The following is a 24,562-nucleotide window of genomic DNA, read 5'->3' as shown; positions in this document are numbered from 1 at the left end:
ACCTGGGAAAAAGAGTGATACTGTGGCCACCCCTTTGCCAGAAAGGCAACATAAAACCAAAACCAAAAGGTTGGGAGCCCCTTTCATGATCATGACCAGTACGTGGCAAAATTCTCAGAAATTACAATAGTCTATTGGTGGCACACCTTAAATTGTCACAATTTGTCTCTGAGCTTTGTCTGGAAAAAAAAGGAGCAAGGTTTTGGATTACTAAATTGTGAATTGTCTCATCAGGCCACGTTATTAACATAGATAAAAGAAAGGATTGTATTGAGGCATACAAGATTATAGACTTTGGAGGGACATGACTTGCAACTGGGTTGGCATGCTTTCTTGTGGTATGGGAAAAGTAAGATACATGGTTATTTTCAAAGACATTACATAAGGAATGCATTGTTAGTGTTGTATCCTGTAATGGCTACCTTGTATCTCTGTAAATAGTTTGTTCCTTGTTAAAGCGCTGTCTGAGCTAGAATCAGGAAGTCGCTCCTGATTGGCTCAGACGCGGCTGCTCTTGCTTTGGTGGGAACCGCAAATGTATAAAAGGAGCGGTTTCTCCCAGGTAGAGGAGACGGTACTAGCTGAAAGTCACTTACCTTTTCCGAGCTGAAATAAAGGTACCGTTCTCACCTAACCCTGTCTCTGGGTCTACTTCACTGGCGACGACGGATGAAAGAAACCACGCGTGCAACATGAACAACCTCCAAATCGGCCGGGCTCCTGAGTTCTTTGATCCCGAGAAGACTTCCTGGGACGACTACTTAGCCAACTTCGAGATCTTCCTCGAGGCAGCAGGAATACGGGACGCCGACGCCGATCGGAGACGGGCCATCTTCCTAAACTACTGCGGTCCAGAAATCCGTGCCCTCGCCCAGACTCTCACCGACCCGCTGCCAGCAAGATCCGTCGCTTGGGACATCCTGCAAGCCAAGCTCGCGAGCCATTTCAAGCCAACAAAACCAGCCATGGTTTTCCGGCACCAGTTCTCCACAATGGCTCAGCGCGAAGCGGAATCAATCAACCAATTTGCAACGCGACTTCGAACGGTACTTGCGAAATGCAAGTTTGACAACCCGGAAGCTCGCCTCACCGATGCCTTAGTCTTCGGCATGAGAAACGCCTCGGTCAGGAACAAACTCCTCACCGAAGACGAACCGACCCTACAAACAGTGATTAAGCTAGCACAAACCGCAGAGGTCGCCGTCGCCGCTGCTAAAGAGCTGAAGGAACACGAAAGACAAGAAGTCATCGCCAAGATAGACTCCACGTTTTCCCGCGCCGAGGACCCAGACGACCTCAGCCCACCAGCTCGCAACGATGACAGCTGTTTCCTGTTGCAAGACCAGCCGAGACAACACAGATTTCCTCACCCCGCCGCCCCCTGCGCCGGCTGCCGAGGAAACCATCAGCGCCAACGATGCCCCTTCCGGGACGCCATATGCCGCCGCTGCAACCGACGCGGCCACATCGCCGAAGCCTGCAGAGCATCTGCACCGGAGGAAACCTTCTCCACTCCGCGCCATCAACGACCCCAGAATCAAACACCTCAACCGCGAGAAAACTGACCTTTCCGTTTTTCGGGCCGAAAGAACTACTCAGCCGCTAACCGCGACTACTCAAGAGGTAACACTCAATTTTCTGTGAATAACACGGCAACAAAAAATGGGGGCAAGATTGTAATTTCACTACTACTAAACAACAAGCCATGTTCTATGGAGCTTGACACGGGGTCTAAATACACCATTATGCCGTGGGAAAAGCTTAAATTGTACATGCCTAGCCTATCTAAATCTGAGCTATTGCAAACCTCATTGGTAATTAGAGATTTTCAAGGGGGGATAATCTCTGTTCTGGGCAAAGTGAATGTACCTATCGTGTTTAAGAATGTTAAATGTACCCTGCCTTTGATTGTTGTTACAGGGGCTAAGCACTCTCTCCTGGGGTTGGCTTGGATGGAACCTTTGGGAATTGAAATTTCTGGTATTTGTACTGTTAACTCTGATAGCATGCCTAACTTTTTACAGGAGTTCCCTGAAGTGTTTAGCCCCACCTTGGGATCGTATAAAGGGCCCCCTATCTCATTTTCTATTGACCCCAAGGTCCTGCCTGTCCGGCTCAAACCTCGCAGGGTACCCCTTCCGCTCCTCCCCAAACTTGACCTGCAGCTGGATAAGCTCATAAGCCAAGGCATTTTAGTCCCTGTGGAGCAGGGGCCATGGGAAACACCCATAGTCACGCCTCTAAAACCAGATGGCTCCTTAAGGGTTTGCGCTGACTATAAATCTACGCTAAATAAAGCCCTCCAACATCACCCTTACCCCATTCCGGTGGTACAACAACTCCTGCACTCCCTGGGGGAAGGAAAAAGGTTTGCAAAGATCGATCTCGCGCAAGCTTATCAACAGTTACCTGTCGATGAACCGACAGCAAACGCGCAAACAATTGTGACCCACAGGGGTGCCTTTAAATGTACCAGATTACAGTTTGGAGTAAGCATAGCCCCAGGAATATTTCAAAGCATAATGGAACGTTTGTTATCTGGGATAAAGGGGGCCATTCCCTATTTTGATGACATCTTAATTGCAGGGGAAACCCAAGAACAGCTCAACAAAAGAATAAGGGAAGTACTTCAGAGACTTCAGGACAAAGGGTTAAGAATTAAGCCTGACAAATGCGTCTGGGGAACCAACAGTGTAGAATTCCTAGGTTATAAAATCGATAAGGAAGGTATCCACCCCACGATTGAGAAACTGAGAGCCATTAGAGAAGCCCCAGAGCCACAAAATAAGGCTGAATTGCAAGCTTTTTTAGGCCTTCTTAACTTTTACTCCGTCTTTTTAAAACAGAAGGCAACAGCAGCAGAGCCTCTACACCGCTTACTCCAGAAAGAAACCCCTTGGACATGGGGGAGAACTGAACACGAAGCCTTTGTACAAATAAAACAATTATTAACTTCTAAAAGTGTGGTAGTCCAGTATAGTACTTCGCTACCCATCAGGCTGACGTGCGACGCTTCCCCTTACGGCGTGGGAGGAGTCTTGGCTCATGTTCTGCCTAATAATACAGAGGCCCCAATTGCCTTCTTTTCCAGAACGATGACCAATACTGAAAGAAATTATAGCCAACTAGATAAGGAGGCTCTAGCTTTAGTGGCAGGGGTGAAGAAGTTTCATAATTACCTTTTTGGGAGAAGTTTTGAATTGGTTACTGACCACAAGCCCTTACTAGGTCTCTTAGCCCCCAACAAGCCTACTCCCCCATTTATGTCCCCAAGACTAATCAGATGGGCCCTTTTCCTCTCAGGATACCAGTACGAGCTCATCCATAAAGGGGGTAAAACCATCAACCACGCAGATGGTCTCAGTAGGTGCCCCATGGCAGAGTTAGTGGAGGACCCTGCCCCATCTGCTGATGTCTTAATGATAGAACTCGAAGACAACCCACTAACTACTGCAAAGGAGGTGGCTGCACACACGCAGCAAGATCCAATCCTAAAACAGGTGATAAACTGTGTACTTAAGGGATGGCAAAATGACTCTGTGAAACCTGAATTGTGTGACTTCAAAACCAAAAGACTAGAATTGTCATATGTAAAAGGTTGTCTGTTGTGGGGGGATAGAGTGATCATTCCTAAAAGCCTAAGGGTAAAGGTACTCGAAATGTTACATGTGGGCCATCCTGGGATTGTCAGGATGAAGGGCCTAGCTAGAGGGCACTTATGGTGGCCAGGTTTGGATGCTGATATTGAAAACTGGGTAGCCAAATGGGATCCATGCCAAGAATCACGGCCTAACCCCCCCAAAACAACTCCAGCAGAGTGGGAGCAACCTGCGGGGCCATGGTCCAGGGTCCACATTGATTTTGCAGGGCCAGTGGGATCACAATACTTCTTAATAGTAGTTGATGCATTTTCCAAATGGGTGGAAATCATAGCAATGAACAACATAACCACAAGTGCCACCATCAAGGTGCTGCGCAGGCTGTTTGCTACCCATGGTTGCCCTGATATCCTAGTGTCTGACAATGGGCCACAATTAACGGCCAGGCAGTTTGAATTGTTCTTAGATAATCTAGGAGTCAGACACGCACTCATCTCGCCTTACTCACCCTGGGCTAATGGTTTGGCAGAACGCTACGTTCGCGTGGCAAAGGAAGCATTGCGCAGGTCAGGCCCTGGAGATGTACAACAGAATTTGGACCAGTTTTTGCTAACCCAGCACATTACCCCAAACACTCACACGCACGTAAGCCCTGCTGAGTTACTAATGGGAAGGAAACTAAGGTCCCCACTAGATAGGTTACACCCAAGGTTTTGTACAAATAACCCAATGTATGTAAACCCTGAAAGACAAATGTATTTGGGACAAAATGTGTTTGTGAAAAATTTTGATGGGGGTGTAAACTGGATGAAGGGAATTATTGTTAAACAAACTGCTCCTAAAACATATATTGTAAAACTGGAGGATGGTCGAATGTGGAAGCGGCACATTGACCACGTACGGAAACGCATGGAAAACTCCCTGGAGCAAACCGCTGACACAGACTCTCCCATTTCAACAGACTTTAACACGCAACCCGATTTTATAGACATTCAAATGGACTTATCGGGTCAGAGAGAATCCTCCAGCGACGCCGAACCATCTTCCTCCTCCGAAGTCAGCGTTGTGCCTGCCAGGCCGAATCAGCAGGCCGGAGCCCAAAACAGGCCCCAGACGCGCCGGGGGAGCAACAGCGAGCCGACCTCCACCGTCGGTAGCGAGGACACAACTGAACTGCGCAGGTCGGAGCGAGCCTCGCGGAGACCCAGCAGATTGGAGGACTTCGTCACATGGCTTTCGTGATGGATGTATCCAAACTAAGGAGGGAGGGGTGTTGTATCCTGTAATGGCTACCTTGTATCTCTGTAAATAGTTTGTTCCTTGTTAAAGCGCTGTCTGAGCTAGAATCAGGAAGTCGCTCCTGATTGGCTCAGACGCGGCTGCTCTTGCTTTGGCGGGAACCGCAAATGTATAAAAGGAGCGGTTTCTCCCAGGTAGAGCAGACGGTACTAGCTGAAAGTCACTTACCTTTTCCGAGCTGAAATAAAGGTACTGTTCTCACCTAACCCTGTCTCTGGGTCTACTTCAGTTTGTATGGGAGAGAACTAGAGAGGAACATTATTTGAGGATACCAGTTTGGCTTTCAACAATGAAAGCACCAATTCACCCAAACATTATTAACATGGGAAATATTGTTAGCTAAATGTTGGAAATACCACTGGATACCTGGGTCTTATTATCAAATGTGGTAGACATGTATAGAAGAAAAAAAATACTGGATAAAAATGCATGTGCGGCTGGAAAATATGGTAAAGCAGCACATTCATTTAGAACCAGAAATATTTTTGTTGGGGTTTTATCTGAAATTTATAGAAAAGAGAATCCATATATTAACTGCAGTTAGAATTGTATTTGCACAAAATTAGAAAAGTGAAGAGATCCCTACTGATGAAAATGTGATTAGGAAAATATTAGAATGTGCAGAAATGAATAGATTAATGCTTGCAATTAAGGAGAAAGAACAAATTGAATATTATATGACATGGGAATTATTTTATCGATGGTTAGAGAATAAAAATGGAAGTTAGAAATAAAAGAAGATCAGTGAACTGTAGAAAACTGTATGTTAAGACGGAGATGTAAACAATATGATGATTGCTATTACTATGACTACTAGGAATATTCTTATTATATATGCTCTTGAGAATAGGATTTTGCTTCTCAGATCTGAATAGCCTCCAATGTGTCACTATTGATAATAGGGACACACTAATAGCAGTCCTGTTTTAATCATTTTTTTAATTTTTTTTTCAATTTTTTAATTAATTTTCATAAAATAAACAGACACACATACAAACACTAAACATAAAGTGGGGGTGTATTTCCCCCGCTTCTTTTGAAAGTATACATTCAAGTACAGAAAAAGAATACATAATTGAATATATATTAAATGTTAAAAGGTTTAGTAAATTTGAGTTAAGGTTTTACAAATCTTGAATACAATATAAATATTAGGTAAAATTAGTATTACATAGTCATCAAAAATACCTTTAATGTAATCTTAATTACTATAGTAAAATGCCATATTCATCAAACAAAACATTTAAACTAATTTCAACTATTATACATATATAGACCAAAATTCTTAATATGTTACTTATACTTATACTTATACCTAAACTACTATGTCATAATCATAAAAAAATGCATTTAAACTAGTATTAATATTGTTATCACCTAGGTAAAAACAAATACAAAAAATTAACTAGAAATAAATGTGTATATCTTATTTTTTCTTATCTATCCATTTATAAACATTGTTCCATGTTTCATAAAATTTAGTATCTTCTTGATCATTTAATCTTCTTGTCATCATGTCCATTTCAGCGCAGTCTAGTATTTTAGCTATAACTTCTTCTTCCTTGGGGATTTCCTCCCCTTTCCAATTTTGCACATATATTATTCTAGCCGCAGTTAGTATGTGTATAATTAAGTAAAGAATTTCTTTCTTGTAAGTCTGATTGGTAACTCCTAATAAGTAAAATTCCGGGGTATTATCTATATCTTGCTTTATTATTTCTTTTAATATTTTCTCGATCATCTTCCAATATATTTTAGCTTTACCACATGTCCACCATTGATGGTAATAGGTTCCTATATCCTTCTTACATTTCCAGCATAATGGGGATGTTTTGGGAAACATTTTTGCTATCCTATTTGGTGGGAGATGCCATCTATAGAACATTTTGATTTGATTTTCTTTTAATGAAACTGATTTGGTCATTTTCCAGTTATTAATCCAAACTTTCTCCCATGGATCTATGTCTATTTCCTTGCCAATATTTCTACACCATCTTATCATAGTATCTTTTAAAGTCAACTCTATATTTTTATGAGCGATGAGAAATTTATATATTTTCCCTATCATTTTTATTGGATTGGTAGTAATTAGATTGCTTAAAAGATTCTTACTTTTATTAAAAATATAAAGAGTTTTATCCTTCTGGTATCTAGATCGAATCTGAGCATAATGCCACCAGTCTATTATTATCCCTTCTTCTTGTAATTTAATCCTAGATTTTAGCTTCATCTGGTCATTTAGTAGTTCTTTATATCTATAAGTTATTTTCTTGTCTTTTATGGACTTTGGATGCGTTATTGCTTCTAGGGGAGCTAGCCATTCTGGGATATTTAAAAAGTGATTTTTCTTTATGTCTTTCCAGACTTCTAGTAGATACTTCCTTAATGTATGCCTTTTAAAATATGAATGATTTTTTTCCTTATCGTACCATACAAATGCGTGCCATCCAAGCATGAGATCATGTCCTTCTAAGTTTAGTATTCTTTTGTTCTCTAGAGTTATCCACTCTCTAAGCCATGTTAATGCGGCAGCCTGATAGTATAATTTCCAATTTGGAAGGCCAAATCCTCCTCTTTCTTTGATATCTTCTAAGCAATTCATTTTTATCCTTGCTTTTTTCCCTTGCCATATGAATTTTTTAACTAGGTTTGTTAAAGTTTTAAAAAAAATTCCCCCTGGATTTATTGGAATTACCTGGAAGAGAAATAAAACCTTGGGTAGAATATTCATCTTAATTGTTGCAATTCTTCCTAAAAATGATATTTTCAGATTATTCCACATTGCTAAATCTTTTTTAATTTCTGTTAGTAATTTTGTATAATTATCATTTTTTAATGTTATTGTTTTCGCTGTTAAATTTATTCCTAAGTATTTTGCTTTTTTTACAGTCTTTATTCCAGAGATGCTTTCTAATTTAGTTTCTTTTGTTTTGTTCATATTTTTAGTCAAAAAATGTGTTTTGCTTTTGTTTATCTTTAAACCTGCTACCTTTCCATATTGTTCAATAGCTTGCAGTAAAGTAGGAACTGTTGTTATCGGTTCTTCAATTATGAACGTTAAGTCATCTGCAAAGGCTTGGACTTTATAAGTTTCATCTCCTACAGTTAAACCTTTTATTTTAGGATCCGTTCTTATTTTAATTAATAGAGTTTCAAGAATCATGATAAATAACAATGGTGATATAGGGCAACCTTGACGAACTCCCTTATTTATATCAAGTGTTGGTAATTGATTGTTGTTCAATATTATGTTAGTTGTTTGTTTTGAATATATATTATCTATTAAGTTAACAAATTTTGGGCCAAATCTCATTTTATTTAATTGCATTTTTATGAATATCCAATTGACGTTATCAAAGGCCTTTTGAGCGTCTAGAAACATTAAAGATGCTGTCTTACCTGGATATTGTTCATAATACTCTAATGTATTTATTACTGTTCTAAGATTGTTTTTAATTTGTCTCCCTGGTAGAAACCCATTTTGGTCTTGGTGTATTATTCCATTTATAACTCTTTTGAGTCTGTCTGCATAAATGGCGATAAATATCTTATAATCTACATTTAATAATGATATGGGCCTATAGTTTTTAATTTTTTCTGGGTCTGTGCCCTGTTTGTGTATTAAAGTTGTCAGTGATTCTGACCAAGATTTAGGAATTTTACCCTCAAGTCTACATAGATTGAAGGTTTCTAACATGTGGTTTCTTATTGTTTCATTTTCTATCTTGTACCTTTCTGCCAGTATGGCGTCTGGGCCTGTGGCCTTGTTGCTTTTCTGTTTTTTAATTGTTGTTAGGAGTTCTTCCATTGTTATTGGTCCATCCATGGTGGCCTGTTGGTCTTCTGTTATTTGTGGTAATTTTGAAGCTTGTAAATAGTTAAAGACTTCATCTTCACTAACATTATCTTTGGCATAAAGATCTTTATAAAAATTATACACAATGTCTGCCTTTCCTTCTGTATCATATTTTATTGTACCATCTTTGTCTTCTAGTTTTTTAATTAATTTTGATTGGCGCTGTTTTCTAAGTTTATATGCTAACCATCTGCCTGGTTTATTTGCATGTTCAAAATAGTGTTGCTTTGCTCTTTTAATTTTTTCAGTTATTTGGTTTTGTTCTATAATTCTGATTTTATGTTTAATTACATTTATTTCTGTTTTTAAGTCTCTGTTCTTAATGTGTTGCTGCGATAAAAATTCTAATTGTTTCAATTCATTTATTAATTGTGCATACTTTAATTTATTTTCCTTGTTATATTTTGCAATGTAAGATATTGTTAATCCTCTTATATAAGCTTTAGCTGTATCCCATAAGTTCTGTGGCGTAGTTTCTGAAGTTTTGTTGATTTCAAAAAATATTTTTAATTCCTTTTCGATCCAATCCTTATATTTCTTATCATTCAATATATTTCTATTCATCCGCCAATTATTCTGTTTGTTATTCATTCTCATAGAAACCACTATTGGATTGTGATCGGCCCATGTATTAGCATCTATCTCTACATCTCTTATTTGTTCTGCGACCGTTTTTGGTGCCCATACCATGTCTATTCTTGTCCATATTTTGTGGGGGTTAGAGTAAAAAGTATATTGTCTCTTATGGGGGTATCTTTCCCTCCAAATATCATTTAACAATAATTCCACTTTCATTTTTTGAAAGGTACTAGGTAGCAAATTCCTTCTTGTCTTTTTGTTTCTCTTCCTTTTATTATTACCTCCCCCCCCCCCTGAGTGGTCTAATTATCTGTTCGCAATGGCATTAAAATCACCTATTATTAATACATTTTCAATAGCTAGGTCTATTATTGTTTGATGCAAATTTTTATAAAATGTCATTTGATCTTCATTAGGGGCATAAATAGAAACAACAGCTAAAGGTCTAGGTTCAATATCAACTTGTACAATCAATATTCTACCCTCATTATCCTTAAATATTTGTTTGGAATTTATAGAGTTCTCAACATACATCACTACACCTCTTTTTTTTTGATCTGCTAATGCAGCATACATTTTTCCAATTTTTGGATTCAACAGTAATTTTTGGTTATTTTTTTTAATATGCACTTCTTGTAATATTGTAATTTGAGCATTTTGATTTCTGATTTTAGAAAAAATTTGTTTCCTTTTCCTTGGTTCATTAAGTCCATTGACGTTTACAGAAAAGATTTTTAAATCTTTACTTGTCATTTGATAGGTTTTTTGGTTTCTCGCTGAGGTTGAACTCTTCTGGCACCTTGGTCCTGCTCTATTACCTGAGCAGTAGCCCCCAGGTCTTCTTCTTGCTGAGTTGTTAGTTTTTCCCCTGGTTGTTGTTGAACTAGTTGTTGTTCAACCACTTGTTGCTGGTTTGCATAGTCCAGGTGGCTGATGCCACTGTTTTCAAAAAAGTACATAGCTTGTCCTACATTTTCCAATTTGTATCTTGTAGAGCGCCATGTCAGAGAAAGGCCTTGTGGAATAAGCCAACGGTAAGTTATATTTTCTTTGATCAGAATTCGGGTTAGAAAGTGGTAATCTCTTCTGCTTTCTCTGACACTTCTTGGAACTTGTTTTAGTATTTTTATTTCAGCTCCTTGATGTTGGAGTTTGGCATTTCTTGACCAGTGAAGTATATCATCTCGTAGAGCTTTTCTTGTGAATTTAATGTGTATCTCTCTTGGGAGGTTATGACGACGGATGTAGCTATTCGAGATTCTGTATACTTCATCGATTTCTTTCAGTAGTGCTGTGGGATCCTCTTGGAGTATTCCTCCAATAGTTTCAGCCATAGTCATTTTTAAATCTTCATCCTTTTCCTCTTTTATATTCTGAAATCGAAGTCCATACGAAGCTCGTTGCATCTCCAACTGAGTGATTGATTCATCATATCTTCTGTATCTTGCATCAGCTCTCCCTTCAAGGTAGTCCATTCTTTTTTCATTTTTGTCAGATTTCTCTTCAACTTTTTTGACTCGGTCATCACTTTCTTGTAATGTTTGTTGAATCTCCTTTATCTGGTCTTTCATCTCACCCATATCAACTTTCAGTTGGGCCATCTCCATTTTGAATTCCGCCAGGTCTGCTTTTATAGCTTCTCTTTGTTGTGTTGCATCCTCTTTTATGGCCTCTCTTTGTTGGGTGGTTTCCTCTTGAGATTTAAACATAAAGTCCTTCAAAGTGTTCAAAGTTTCTTGTAGTGTTACAAAATTAGACTGCATTGTTTTTTCTTTGTCTTTGTCCTTGGTAGACATGGTTAACACCTGGTGCGACGGGGAAGGGTGCGGTGACCCTTGTGGAGAGGGAATTGTTGCTGTAGTTTGTTTTTTGACCGTTTTGACAAAGGTTTAAGTATTTGACATTGTCTAATTTGAATCCACTCTTTAAAATTTGAATTGGTTTAAGTTAATTTCCAATTGTATGTAGTAAAAGGAGAAGAATTCCTATAAATTCCAAATCTGTCAGACTATTTTTTGACAATTTCCCTTAAAATATAATTCAATTACCAACAATTACCAACAGAATTATTGTGATTTTTAAAACTCTAAATATGCAATGCCAAAGAGCAGGTGTAAAACTTTTTTTAAAAAAAAATAAGTAAAAAGTAAGAGTTAGAAATGAATAATCTAGTAGGAGGACAAAGTAAATAAAAGAAAGGAAAAATATTAGCTATTCATAAAAAATAAAAGAAAGCATGAAAAAGAAAATTTATGAAAAAGAAAAAGGAGAGGGAGAGAAGAAAGAGGAGAAAATTAATAAAATTAATAAAAGGAGTGAAAGAAATTGTTTTAGGGGAAATAAAAAACAAAAAGGAGGTGATATTTTAATTCAGCTAATTAAAATAGAGCAGGAGACCAAGGTTTGTTAACAATGCATATGTTTCAAATCAGGTTTCTTTTAGAACTAGCAGTGCACAGAAGAAGAGAGAAGAAAAAAAAGAGTCAGGGAGAGATCAAGAAGAAAGGAATAATTATTCAAGAAACACAATATCAATATTATATACTTATGTTCTTCTTATAGGTCCTGTAGTTTTGCTAGAGAGTAAGGATGTAAGTCCAGGTCTCAAAGGATAAAGTTATGTTTAATTTCAATTTCAGGTTCAAAGGGAAAGACAAATTAGTAGTTTTCTTGTATTTGAAATGAAGTCAGTTTATTTTCCAAGTTCAAGGCAGGAGCAAAGAAACAAATCCCAAGATGGAGTCAGGTTAAATTTCGTACAGCAAGGCAGATGTTAAAAAGTTCTCAGCAAATAATCCAAAAGGAGTCAGCAAATAATCCAAAGAGGCTCAGCAAGTAATCCAAATAGGTTAATCCAGGAGTAAATAATCCAAAGGAAAGGTTTCAGTCCCTTCTAATTTCCATTTATTTTGTGATTATTGAGTTATTTCATTGTTGTGAAAAAAAACAACAAGATGGAAAAAAAAGGCAGCAAGACTGTGTTCCTCCGCTTTCAGAATTTAAGCCCGGAACACTATGTTTTTAGCGATCTATCAAAAACAAATTCTAGTCATCACTACTGATTTCCTTTAGCAATTTAAATTTTCTAAATAGTCATATCAAATTTGAGTTATTTTGTTAATCCATAAAGTAAAAAAATTATTTTTTAAATTCCAAAGTTCAAGTTCAAGATGGAAAAAATGAAAGTGAAAAAGTTAGATCCGGCTGTTATTTGCGGATGAATCCAAACAGGAAAAAAACTTTCACCTTCGCCTTATTGAAAAGAAAAGAACTTTCACTTAGAACTTTCACGATCGAGTCTTCTGCTTTTAAACACGAAACAAAAAGGGTTTTTTTTTACCTTAGGTCCTTTCTCTGCTGTATTCTTTTTTCAGTCAAATTGATTTAGCACTTTCACTTCTTAGGCTTTTTTCCTTCCCGCTGGGTGAGGGGAGAAAGCGCTGGCCGATCCTCTTATGCGAAGAGGATCGGTTCTCCCGTCTCCGAAGCTGCGGGGCGAACCGCTGCCTCCGGAGTCTTGGCGACGGCTCCTCGGGCAGAGGGGAGCCCCCTGTTCTGGGATTGGGCCATCCGGGCCCGATCCGATCGCAAATGCAACCTTCGGAGGGGGTAGAAAGGATCCCAAGGCAGAGCGCTGCCGAAGAGACCCCGATGCGGTCTCCTCCAAACCGGAAGTCTTAATCATTTTTTTAAAAAGTAACGATTTCCCTTGTCCAATCATGTCTGACTCTGGGGGATGGTGCTCAATTCTGTTTCCTAGCTGTGGGAGCCAGCATTATTTGAAGATGCTTCTGTGGTCATTGGGTGACCTGCCTTTCTTCATCATCATTCCATTTTGCTACAATTTTACCCCCATCTGTGATATATTCCATTACTTTCTTGTTGAAATAATCTGTCCTCCACTGAGCATGCTTTGAGGTTTGGACTACAAAAACGACACACCAAACCTTGCAGTTGCCCATTTCTTAAACTGTATCTTGGAGTTCTTGTCTTCTATGTGCATAAAATATGTATCTTTCGTCTCAGAAGTGTAAATAGCTAGAAACTCAGAAATTCTTGCTGCTAATGGTCACTTCTACATGAGATTTCTGTGACAATGAAAAAGTAGTTCCTAACTATTATATTCTCATAGTTTAGTTTAGTTGACCTTTTACTTTACTTTTTACTTTACTTTATTGTCATTGCACCACTAGGAATCTCTTGATCCTGTTATTAAAGATTTAGCATTGTTTTTGCTTATCCTCATCATGCCATGCCACTCCCAGAGTTCTTTATCAGCTAAACTAATGAACTTTTGAAGTTAATCAAAGCAAGCGTTGCTCCTCCATAGCTGGACTGGGCATTTCCCAAGGGGAGGAATTCCTGTCTTGCTCTGCTTTGGCTCCTTGACCTTCCCTCCCTCTCCCCCCTCCCTTCTGAAACAAAGCATTCATTACTATCATTCCTTCATCACTCGCTGGGTGCTCTGAGTGGTTGTTCTATCAGCACAGTGCCGTTGGCCATTTGTCTTTTTTCAGCTCACTTTTTTTCTCCTTTATTACTAAGAATGAATTTGGCAAAGGAAGAACCAGGAAGGAGCAGCATGTCAGCTAACTGCCATTTAGCCTCCCATTTGCCCCCATTGGACAGCTTTGGAGAATTTTTGGCCAATGGAAGGGCAGAAAGAGGTGAAGAATGCTCAATAGTGACACAGAACTGGTGCAGGTAGTTTGTCCTGCGGTTGTGTGTTCTACTGAGAAGCTAGAGATTCTTTTTGTTTTGTTGTTTAAATGATATCATCCTATTGGGAGGAGTCTTCGGAGAGGGGCGGCATACAAATCTAATAAAATAAATAAAAATAAATGTTTGCCTTACCCTTCTTTCTGGCTCCTAAGATTTAGGTCCTTTAAGAGCTAAACGTCCTCCAGCAATCCAGATGAAATGAAAACAACTGAAACTGACACGAGTTTTGTTTCATTTTTTACTTTTCTTCAACAACGAATAAAAAGAATCAGGCTACTCAGTATTATTTTTCTTCTTTCCCCTTTTTTTTGTGTACATGTATAGTAAGAGTGAGGGATTTTGTTCCTGAAGAATCTGCAGAAACTTGATCCATAATGGTATCCATAATAGTATCCTTTATTCTTTGTTCTTGTTTGTTTGTTTATTCATTCATCATCATTTATTCTTTCATTCAATCATTCATTCATTTATTCATTTATTTGTTCTACTTCTATACCGCCCAATCCCGAAGGACTCTTGGCATTTTCAGTTCTTAGAGATCATGGTATGGGGACTGGAAATGATAGTAGTACCTCATGTTAATAAAATCTTTGTATAGGCACGGGTGCTTGTATCCAAATAGCAATGTCACTCATTGGAGCTTTTTGGATGTTCCTCTGTGAGGTTCTGCCCCCCCACCCCACTTTATCAAGGAAAATCTGTTAGGGAGAATAGAACAAAAAAAGCTAGCTATCCGTAGATTCCTGAGTCCTCCAACTAAATGCATTAATTAACAGATTAAAAAATAATGGAGTAGTGAAATAGACAAAATCATGATGCCTAAGAATTGTAATAATGTTAGTGATAAAGGCTGTTTTCATTCCTTGTGGCAAGTTACTATATTTTCTGTACTGGTGCAGCAACACATTTATATTCCATTTCAAAATTGTGGTTCATTGGGAGGCAGCCATGCCTGCTAGTTTTCCATAGGACATCTACATCTCATCTGGTTAACTCATCAACAGGAGAAAGATTTTTTCAACTCATGCTCTAGGAATGTGACATATACAGTGGTGGACTGGTTTGAACGCTGATTGTCTCTTGGAGCATCTAACCAAAGGTTTCATATGACCTGGCTGGATCACATTTTTATTTGGACAGAATGTTCCTAATTTTAGTGACCTTAAGCAAAGTGCTTCAGCTTTCTAAATTTAAAGGGGATCATGGTGAACTTTAGACTTCTTTGTTAAGCTTTATTGCCAAGGCCTGTAATGGAAATGTTAAAAGAAAGTAAAATCAGAGGTTTTTCAGTGGCATACATAATAACTATAAGAGTGGGCTGCCCTCAAGTCCCAATAGTTTTTTTCTAGCTTTTGGGAAGTATTTTACTATTACCTTCTTCCTAGGATTGAAAGAGAGGGACTGGTGCCAAAGCCAAAATATAACCATCTGGAAAATACTATTAATAATAAAAATATTTGCCTTGGAATAGATTCCAAGATCTATAGCTCATGTTATTCAGACAAACTTTTTATTGTGCAACAACTAGCACCTTCTTCATGAAATATTCTGGAGATCTATTTGATAATTAACTCTTATTTGCAATAGTATATTAGAATAATAGCATTTTTTTCAATTAGGAAAATAGTATAACTGAGACATAGTGGGGAGGCATTGTTCTACAGAAAGATAGAATTTTGAAAGTGTCTCCTTTACATGTTCTCCTCTCTACCTTTGTTATTATCTGACAAAATGGAAGCACGGAGAGATTGCCTCCCCCCGCCATCCTCTTTATTAATATAAAAAGGATGTCTTGTGCTCAGGCTCAGGGATATAAATGATGAAGGTGTCCATCAAAATAGTAATTTAAGCTAAAAAAATAGTAGTTTAAGCTAATCATTCTTTAGTCATCAAATATAAAATGAAAAAAAATAGCACTTTTGTTTATTTTTTGCGCAAATAATGGAGATAGGGAAAACTGTACAAGGCTGCAATTCATATGTAGAATTTTTTTTCATATAGTACATTTGAAATTTAAACTACTAATATGGAAAGTTGCACACTTACATAGGCAAATGAAGAACACCAAGCTGGCAATTTTCTCAGAATTTGTGAATTTCCTGCAGTTAGGCACTGCAAATGCATCCATGTAGGTCAGACCTGGGCAAAGTGCGGACCAGGGGCTGGATGCAGCCCTCCCGCTCTCTGTGACCAACCCGCAGAGGTTGGAAGGAAGGAAGGAAGGAGAAATGGAGGGAGGAAGGAAGGAAGGAGAAATGGAGGGAGGGAGGAAGGAAGAAGAAATTCTCTTTCCATGCCCTTTTGCAAAAGTCCAATAAATGCTCATTTTTTTATTGTTCATTGGTTTCATTGGCCTTTTCAAGAAATTTAAAGCAAATCCCCCACCCACCTCTCAGGGGGGAAAAGGAGAGGAGGAGGAAGAAGAGGAATCCAAAGCTACTTTCAGGCAAAGTCTCCACTATGTTTTCTCAACTGACAATGTAGGTCAGTTGAAGAGAGTCACCTGAAAGGAATATTTTGAAAGAGAAGTAAAGAACTGTCCAAAAGCAGAAATAAAAGGCAGAGAAAATCAGAGAGACAGAAACTTCTCTCCATCTGGAGAAGGAAGGAAGGAAGGAAGGAAGGAAGGAAGGAAGGAAGGAAGGAAGGAAGGAAGGAAGGAAGGGGTGGGCAATTAATTTATAATTATAATATATTTATTTATTTATTTTATTTATTAGATTTTTATGCCGCCCCTCTCCGTAGACTCAGAGCGTATATTATATGTACTGCATAATATAATACATAATTATAATTTATAATTATAATATAATTAACTCAGTTCTACCCAATAATATACAGTATTGGGTAGAACTGAGTTAATTATATTAATCCGGCCCTCTAAAACCATCCCAATTTCTCATGCGGCCCCCTGGCAAAATTAATTGCCCACCCCTGATGTAGGCAGTAGTTGGCTCAACAATTGTGACTGGAATTTAAGTGTCCTAGCAGACCAACACTTAGGCATGTGCCAGCAGTGCAATAGAGGGATAACATCAAGATTATGAGAAGTGATAGAATAGCTCCGTACTGCACTAGTGAGGCCACACTTGGTCCAATTGTGCTCAATTCTTGCCACCATAATACAGAAAAGATGCTAAGGCCTTAGAAAGAGTGCAGAGAATAGCAATAAAGATAATAAGGGGTCTGAGGGCTAAACTATATGAAGAAGGGGCTGAAGGTCTGTCACAGAGAAGAGGGGGTCAAAGATCATATTTCTTAGATTTTTAGATACACTCAATAGTTGTACAAGCAGTGTCTTTTCCAAAATTGAAATGAAATGTAGTTTCTCTTGAGTATTCCAGTTTTAGTCTCACAGAATATGATTTGAAGGGCCTATTGTTATTATATCAGTTAAACCTCATTTTTCCTCCATCAAGATAAATAAACATTTCTCTGTAAATAGTGTAAGGCCAGAAAAGTGTCTCATAACTTCTTTATTCCTCTTAAAATTAATTTTTTTCTGGATTGTCTTTAATAGTTATGAATGATAGTGACAAAATAATCTAAGTGATTTTATTTTTTTCTTTCAAAAATTTCTTTGCAATCTGAAGTGTTTTTTTCTAGCATGTTATTTGTTTAAGGATACCGAATAATAACACAATGAAAGTTATAGAAAACTGGAATGAATAGAACTCTTTACCATAAATTGGATTTCATTGTTAATCATCAGGCATGCTATAGAAAATAATTTCTGAATTGTGCAATAGCTTTATTAAAATAACTTCAGGCAGAAAAAATAAAGAATAGGTACATTGTCCTTTCAATTTACACAAATTAACTGATAATGCTTATCAAAAAGGCTGTTGTAATTAAAGGTTAGATTCATTGTGTTAGTTTTGTTGATCACAAGGTTGAACATAATATCTGTTTAATGTGCTCACAATGGTTGACTAGATTATTCATAATTGTAGTGAATAAAGTCTAGGACTTCCTATTCCATAAAGTCTGCTTCAACACTGTGATTCCCTTTCCCATTGACTTGGGGTTCTTCCTTCTGGGCATGTTGATTTTGTATTCTGCCTCAGGAGCAGTGCAGAAGCCTAGTGCTGTCTTTGTATTTAATATGGGACAAATTAAAGGATGTGTTTGATAGAGTCTTCAGAGAGGGGCAGAATACAAATCTAATAAATAAATAATAAGAAGAATAATCTAATTTTGTTAGGAATAACCCAGGCTTCTGCTTCATTCTCGAGGAAACTAGGGTTACTCATCAAGACATTTCAAATTACGTTGCCATGCTTTTATGCCGACTCAAGACTTGGAAGAATATACAATGAGGTAGTCTTAAGGAAGAGACCTTAGGACTGTGATGGCGAACCTGTGGCACAGATGCCAGAGGTGGCACACAGAGCCCTTTCTGTAGGCACGTGCGCTGTTGCCAACTGCTCTTCTGGTTTCCATCGCTTGCATGTGTGCCGGCCAGCTGGTCTTTGAGTTTCCCAGGCTCCAGCGTGTGTGAAGACTACCTGGCCCGTGGGTATGTGCTCCAGAAACCAGAAGACCAGCTGATCTTTGAGAGATCAGCTGGCCAGTGTGCATGCATCCAGCTAATGTCCAAGTTTCTGGGGCTGCGGCACACACATGCTCTGGTTTCAGCACTCGGTGCCAAAAAGATTCACCATCACTGCTTTAGGATTCAGATTATATTACACCTCCATCTACAATAGATCTAGTAAATCTTTTCTGAAGAAATTTTATTCTTAAAAGTTGAGAACGGAGAATTCATAGAACTTATCTTAATGTGCAAATAGACCTTGTATCAAACTTTTATCCACAGTTCTAAAAGATGTTCATTTTCCAAACACTGCCTCTAAAACCCACACTATAAAAATACATGGAAACTGGCATGCCAAAGTTTCAGGTACTCAAGGCAGGGAGGCAGAAAACGAAGAAAGGAGACAAGTGCTTGACTATTTTCATTGGTTTTTGCCATGGGATGGGGAACCCACAACAGGGTGGTTAAAAATCTTTATTTATTAATCTCATGGCAGACGTGGCTTCCTACTAGTTGTAACCATAGTTCCCTCTAAGCTGAGCAGTGAGCAATCGCTCACTTAAAAATCATCATCAACTCAGAGTTTTCCAAACCTGCCCAGAAGCCGAGACGGAAAGAGTGAGAGGGAAGGAGAGAGAGAGGAAGAGAGAGAAACAGATAGAAAAAAGAGAGGAAGGAAAAGAGAAAGAAAAAGAATGGGAGTAAGGAAGAGAGAAAGAAAATCAAAATCTAGTTTGAAACTAGCTCAACTATTTAAGTGGCATTTTGATATTGATAGAGTTGCCCTATTATGAACTCACTGTTATAGACACTCAATACAGTATTTTATTTTGAAATTCTCTGAGGCAAAACAGGGTGGGTTTTTTATTTGTTTGTTTGTTTGTTTATTTATTTATTATTCCTGTGCCGCCCAGTCCCAAAGGGACTGCCGCTCAGACACTATACTTTTCCGCCCACCCCCCCAAAAAATTAGAGGGAACACTGGTTGTAACTGGTTCTTTAGAACCATTAGTAAACCAGTGATGATGTCATGGAGTTGGTTCTGTCGGTGCTGGTCCGTGGGTGCAGCCATCTTGTTTTTGGCTTCTGCACAAAAGCAAACTTTTTGGTGCAGCGTGGGAGGAAGCAAACCGGCAGTGAGGTAAGTTAGAACCCACCCTTGTCTCATGGCAAAACTAGGGCAGCAAATCAGAATGGCATGTGACCTTCAAATGGCTTGAATAGATATTTATATCAGTGGTGCAGAGTTCTTTCCATTCTAAAAATATAGACCATTGTATGTCAGTAACCTTACAGTACTTTCATAACCTTTCGTACATACTTTTAACACAAAGCCTAAAACATAATAGATCGTACATTCTCTCACACCTCCCGTTTTTATATAGTACAATTGAGGCCATGCAGTTCTCTAGGCAATGCAGTTCATTACCTATACTATTATGTCTTTCTGGAATAATATTTTTTTAAGTGTTCTATTCCCAAATGTATTACTAACATTTTAACAAAGTTTGGATTCCTGCCTATGAAAGCAAGTCTAGACCAATTCAATAGCAGTAGAGAGAATTAAGTTTGATGTTTCTTACCCACTTTAATCTTCTGGTACTTTCCTTACTTTGGGTTCAGGTTATTTATAGCATAGTTTTAAACTTCAGCATTTGAACAGGAGCTAAGCTGCTGTATGACATGGGAAAATACTTTGTACTGCTAGAGTTTTCACTGTTAGCAAAGTGGCCTTCAGATCAGAGTTTTCTTCTTTTTACACGTAATATGTGACCATAAAATGGAAATTCTGGGTCTACAGGGTCACTGTTTCCCAAAGGCTTTGTGCCCTATTTTTGTTGAGAGGAAAATTCTCAGCTCAGATATTATGACACAGTTCAATGCAAGGACAAGGGAAAGTATCACTGTTTCCAGATAAGCCTTTTACAGTGCTTGAGTTAACCTTTTACAGTGCTACTGTAACCTTTTACAGTAGTTTCATGGATGGTGTCTTCCTTTAGATGTTTCTCATACTTTTTTTTTCATTTTAAGGCATTTCTAAACTGAACACTCTTAAACCCTAAAAATCTTTGTTTTATGCTGTAAAATAATATGAATTGCAAAATAGCCTTTAAAAGGGAGAAATGTAAGGTACTGTATTTCATTCAAGGAGAAAAAGTATTAGGACATACAGTATGTATAAGATACAGCAGTCGTTGCTTGAAAACACTACATATGAGAGGAACTTTGCTGTGAACATTGACACAAACTGAGTATAAATCAGCAATGTAAGACAGCTACCAGAACAGCTCAACCATTTTTTTATTGTGGTCACAGGCCAAAATTAAAAAGTAAAATATTAAAATAAAATAAAAAATAGGGCAGGACAAGATTTCATAGTACATTATCATTAGTGGTCAGATCACTGCCCAATTTTACAGACAGTAGAGCAGAATTTAGCTACATTCAAAGAAACTACATATCATATTGATCTGATCGCAATAGTTATAAATAAAATAAAACAGAACTTCCTGCATATTTAAAAGAACACTTTTAAAAAATGAAATGATTATTTCTAATAAAAGGTTGGGTGATCTCTGTGAGCACCACACTGAGTATCCCTATTGTTAGGAGTTCTTCCTCTGAAAACTTCCAAAACTGGTATAGAATAGTTTTGGGAAATCAACAAAGATTGATATGAATTAATATAACATTGGAAGGGTGTAATTCTGAAGTTAGGGTTCTTATAGAGTGGAATGGAGGTTGGGACTGCATTCATTTGAGTCATACCTCTACTCCTTATTGTTCTACACCCTTTCACAGTCCTTCTGGCTTTATGATTTTTCTGGGTTTTTCTTTAGCTTGCTGCACAGGTCCTTGAAGAGAAGGGCATTGCTTTTGGATTACTCGATTCTAAGAAAGATGCAAAGCTTGCAAAAAAACTAGGTAAGTGTAATCCATTTTTTATTCTTCAAGAGGGTGTGAAATTCCAACACCATATTTTTATGACCCAAACTAAGCCAGTGTTTGCAGGATAGTCAGCATTGGTCTTACTATGTTATATGAATTTCTGTTATCTTCCAGGCTTAAAAATATAAATATACAAATGAAGCAAATATTTTTGTGGCACAAGCTTTTAAGTCACTGTCTGAATTCAAACCTACTTATGCAAAAAAAATAGTTCTGATTATACAGCAGCTACAAATCTACTTTTTCACTGCAACAATCTAGATGACCACTAGATGTCAGCAAAGAGATATTTGCTTTTCTAACTGTTTCTTTCTAGTGGTCATTTAGTTTGCACTCCAGATCTTATAATAGTCTGTATTCTAAGAGTAGGTTTCTTCAGAACCAATGGTGGGATTCAGCTGGTTCGCACCAGTTCATCAAAACTGGTGGTTATCTCTTTGCTCAGTTCAGCGAACTGGCTGAAGCCTCGCCCCTCCCAGTCTCTCCTTACCAGGCAGCTTCTCTTGCCCGAGCTTGCTAGGGCTGCTTTGTGATGTGATGTCACCCGAAGGGAGCGGGAGCAAGGAGGCTCACTCATTCCCCTTTTCTGCTCCTGTGCCATTTGGCCTTTTCTTTTCGACCTCTGAGCCACACAACTGCCGCCATGGGCCACCAGAAGCTGTACTGGAGCCACCCCAGGAAGTGGCTCATTATTATTATTATTATTTATTAGATTTGCATGCCACCCCTCTCTGCAGACTCGGGGTGGCTCACAACAGTGATAAAACAATATATAATAACAAATCTAATATTAAAAGTCTAAATTAGCAATTAAACAATTTAAAACCCCATTATTTAAAAAGCATACACACAAACATACTATACATAAAACTACCTAACAAGGGGAGATGTCTCAGTTCCCCCATGCCTGACGGCAGAGGTGGGTTTTAAGAAGTTTACGAAAGGCAAGGAGGGTGGGGGCAATCCTAATCTCTGGGGGGAGCTGGTTCCAGAGGGTCGGGGCTGCCACAGAGAAGGCTCTTCCCCTGGGTCCTGCCAACCGACATTGTTTAGTCGACGGGACCCAGAGAAGGCCAACTCTGTGGAACTTAACCAGCCACAGGTGGTCTCGCAGATACTTTGGTCCGATGCCATGAAGGGCTTTATAGGTCATAACCAACACTTTGAATTGTGACTGGAAACTGATCAGCAACCAATGCAGACTGCGGAGTGTTGGTGTAACATGGGCATACCTAGGGAAGTCCATGATTGCTCTCGCAGCTGCATTCTGCATGATCTGAAGTTTCCGAACACTCTTCAAAGATAGCCCCATGTAGAGAGCGTTACAGTAGTTGAACCTTGAGGTGATGAGGGCATGAGTGACTGTGAGCAGTGACTCTCAGTCCAAGTAGGGCCGCAACTGGTGCACCAGGCAAACCTGGGCCAACACCCTCCTCACCACAGCTGAAAGATGTTTCTCTAATGTGAGCTGTGGATCGAGGAGGACGCCCAAGTTGCGGACCCTCTCTGAGGGGGTCAATAATTCCCCCCCCAGGGTGATGGACGGACAGATAGAATTGTCCTCGGGAAGTAAAACCCACAGGCACTCTGTCTTATCAGGGTTGAGTTTGAGTCTATTGACACCCATCCAGACCCTAACAGCCTCCAGGCACCGGCACATCACTTCCACTGCTTCGTTGACTGGACATAGGGTGGAGATGTACAGCTGGGTATCATCGGTGTACTGATGATACCTCACCCCATGCCCTTGGATGATCTCACCCAGCGGTTTCATGTAGATATAAAATAGCAAGGGGGAGAGGACCGACCCCTGAGGCACCCCGCAAGGGAGAGACCTAGAGGTCGACCTCTGACCCCCCACTAATACCGACTGTGACCAACCGGAGAGGTAGGAGAACCACTGAAGAACAGTGCCTCCCACTCCCAACCCCTCCAGCTGGCGCAGAAGGATACCATGGTCGATGGTATCGAAAACCGCTGAGAGGTCAAGAAGCACCAGGACAGAGGATAAACCCCTGTCCCGGGCCCACCAAAGATCATCCATCAACACGACCAAAGCAGTTTCCATGCTGTAACCGGGCCTGAAACCGAACTGTTGAGAGCCTAGATAATCGGCTTCTTCCAAGGACCGCTGGAGCTGGAGCACCACCACCTTCTCAACAACCTTCCCCATAAAGGGAAGGTTGGAGACTGGATGATAGTTATTGGGTACGGCTGGGTCCAGGGAAGACTTCTTGAGGAGGGGGCACACAAGTGTCTCCTTGTACAGAGCCGGAAAGTACCCCCTCCCCAAAGAAGCATTGACAATCTCCTGGACCCAGCTCCGTGTCACCTCCCTGCTGGCCGAGACCAGCCAGGAGGGACACGGATCCAGTAAACAGGTGGCGGAACTCACAGCTCCAATGGCCTTGTCCACTTCATCAGGTGTCACCAGATCAAACTCTTCCCAGACAGGTGGACAAGTACAGACCCCAGTCACCTCGACTGATTCATTGTCAGTCGACTTTGTTATCCAATCAGAGTTGAGGTCCGCCAGGATCTGAGCGACTTTATTAGCGAAAAATGTGTTAAAGTCCTCGGCACCACTCTGCAAGGGCTCCCCAACTCCCCCCTGGTTAAGAAGGAAGCGGGTCACCCTAAACAGAGCGGCCGGGTGAGATTCCGCTGATGCAATCAAGGTGGCATGATACACGCATCTTGCCGCCTTGAGCGCCACTTTGTAAGTCTTAATATGAGCTCTTACAAGTGCTCGATTAGATTCGGACTTATTCTTCCTCCATCACTTCTCTAGACGTCTCTTCTAGACGTCTCTAGACGTTTCCACTCCCGGAGCTCCTCGTTGAACCATGGAGCTCTACAGGGTCTAGTGCCACGGAGAGGTTGCAACACGCAATCCAGTCAAGAGCCTCCGCTGCAGCCTTGTTCCCGGCCTCAGCAAGAGACTTTGCCAAATTGTGGACGAGTGCATCTGGAATAACCCCAAGCGCCCTCTGAAAGCCTTCTGGGTCCACCAGGCGTCTG

The 24,562-nt window shown here is 39.5% G+C and overlaps 1 protein-coding gene across 4 annotated transcripts in view; it reads left to right on the top strand.

Moving 5' to 3' along the window:
- The window catches only part of LOC139158812 (calsequestrin-2), a 66,752-nt gene that overhangs the window by 12,116 nt on the left and 30,074 nt on the right, over positions 1-24,562 (top strand). For all 4 annotated transcript variants that reach the window (XM_070736152.1, XM_070736151.1, XM_070736149.1 and 1 more), the window contains exon 3: positions 21,433-21,517. In XM_070736152.1, the coding sequence (XP_070592253.1) occupies positions 21,433-21,517 (85 nt within the window). The remainder of the gene's footprint in view (positions 1-21,432; positions 21,518-24,562) is intronic.

Source organism: Erythrolamprus reginae, chromosome 2 (assembly GCF_031021105.1).
Source record: "Erythrolamprus reginae isolate rEryReg1 chromosome 2, rEryReg1.hap1, whole genome shotgun sequence".
NCBI lineage: Eukaryota > Metazoa > Chordata > Lepidosauria > Squamata > Dipsadidae > Erythrolamprus > Erythrolamprus reginae.
Note: the sequence above shows the minus strand (reverse complement) of the source record. Positions and strands in the feature narration are given on the sequence as shown.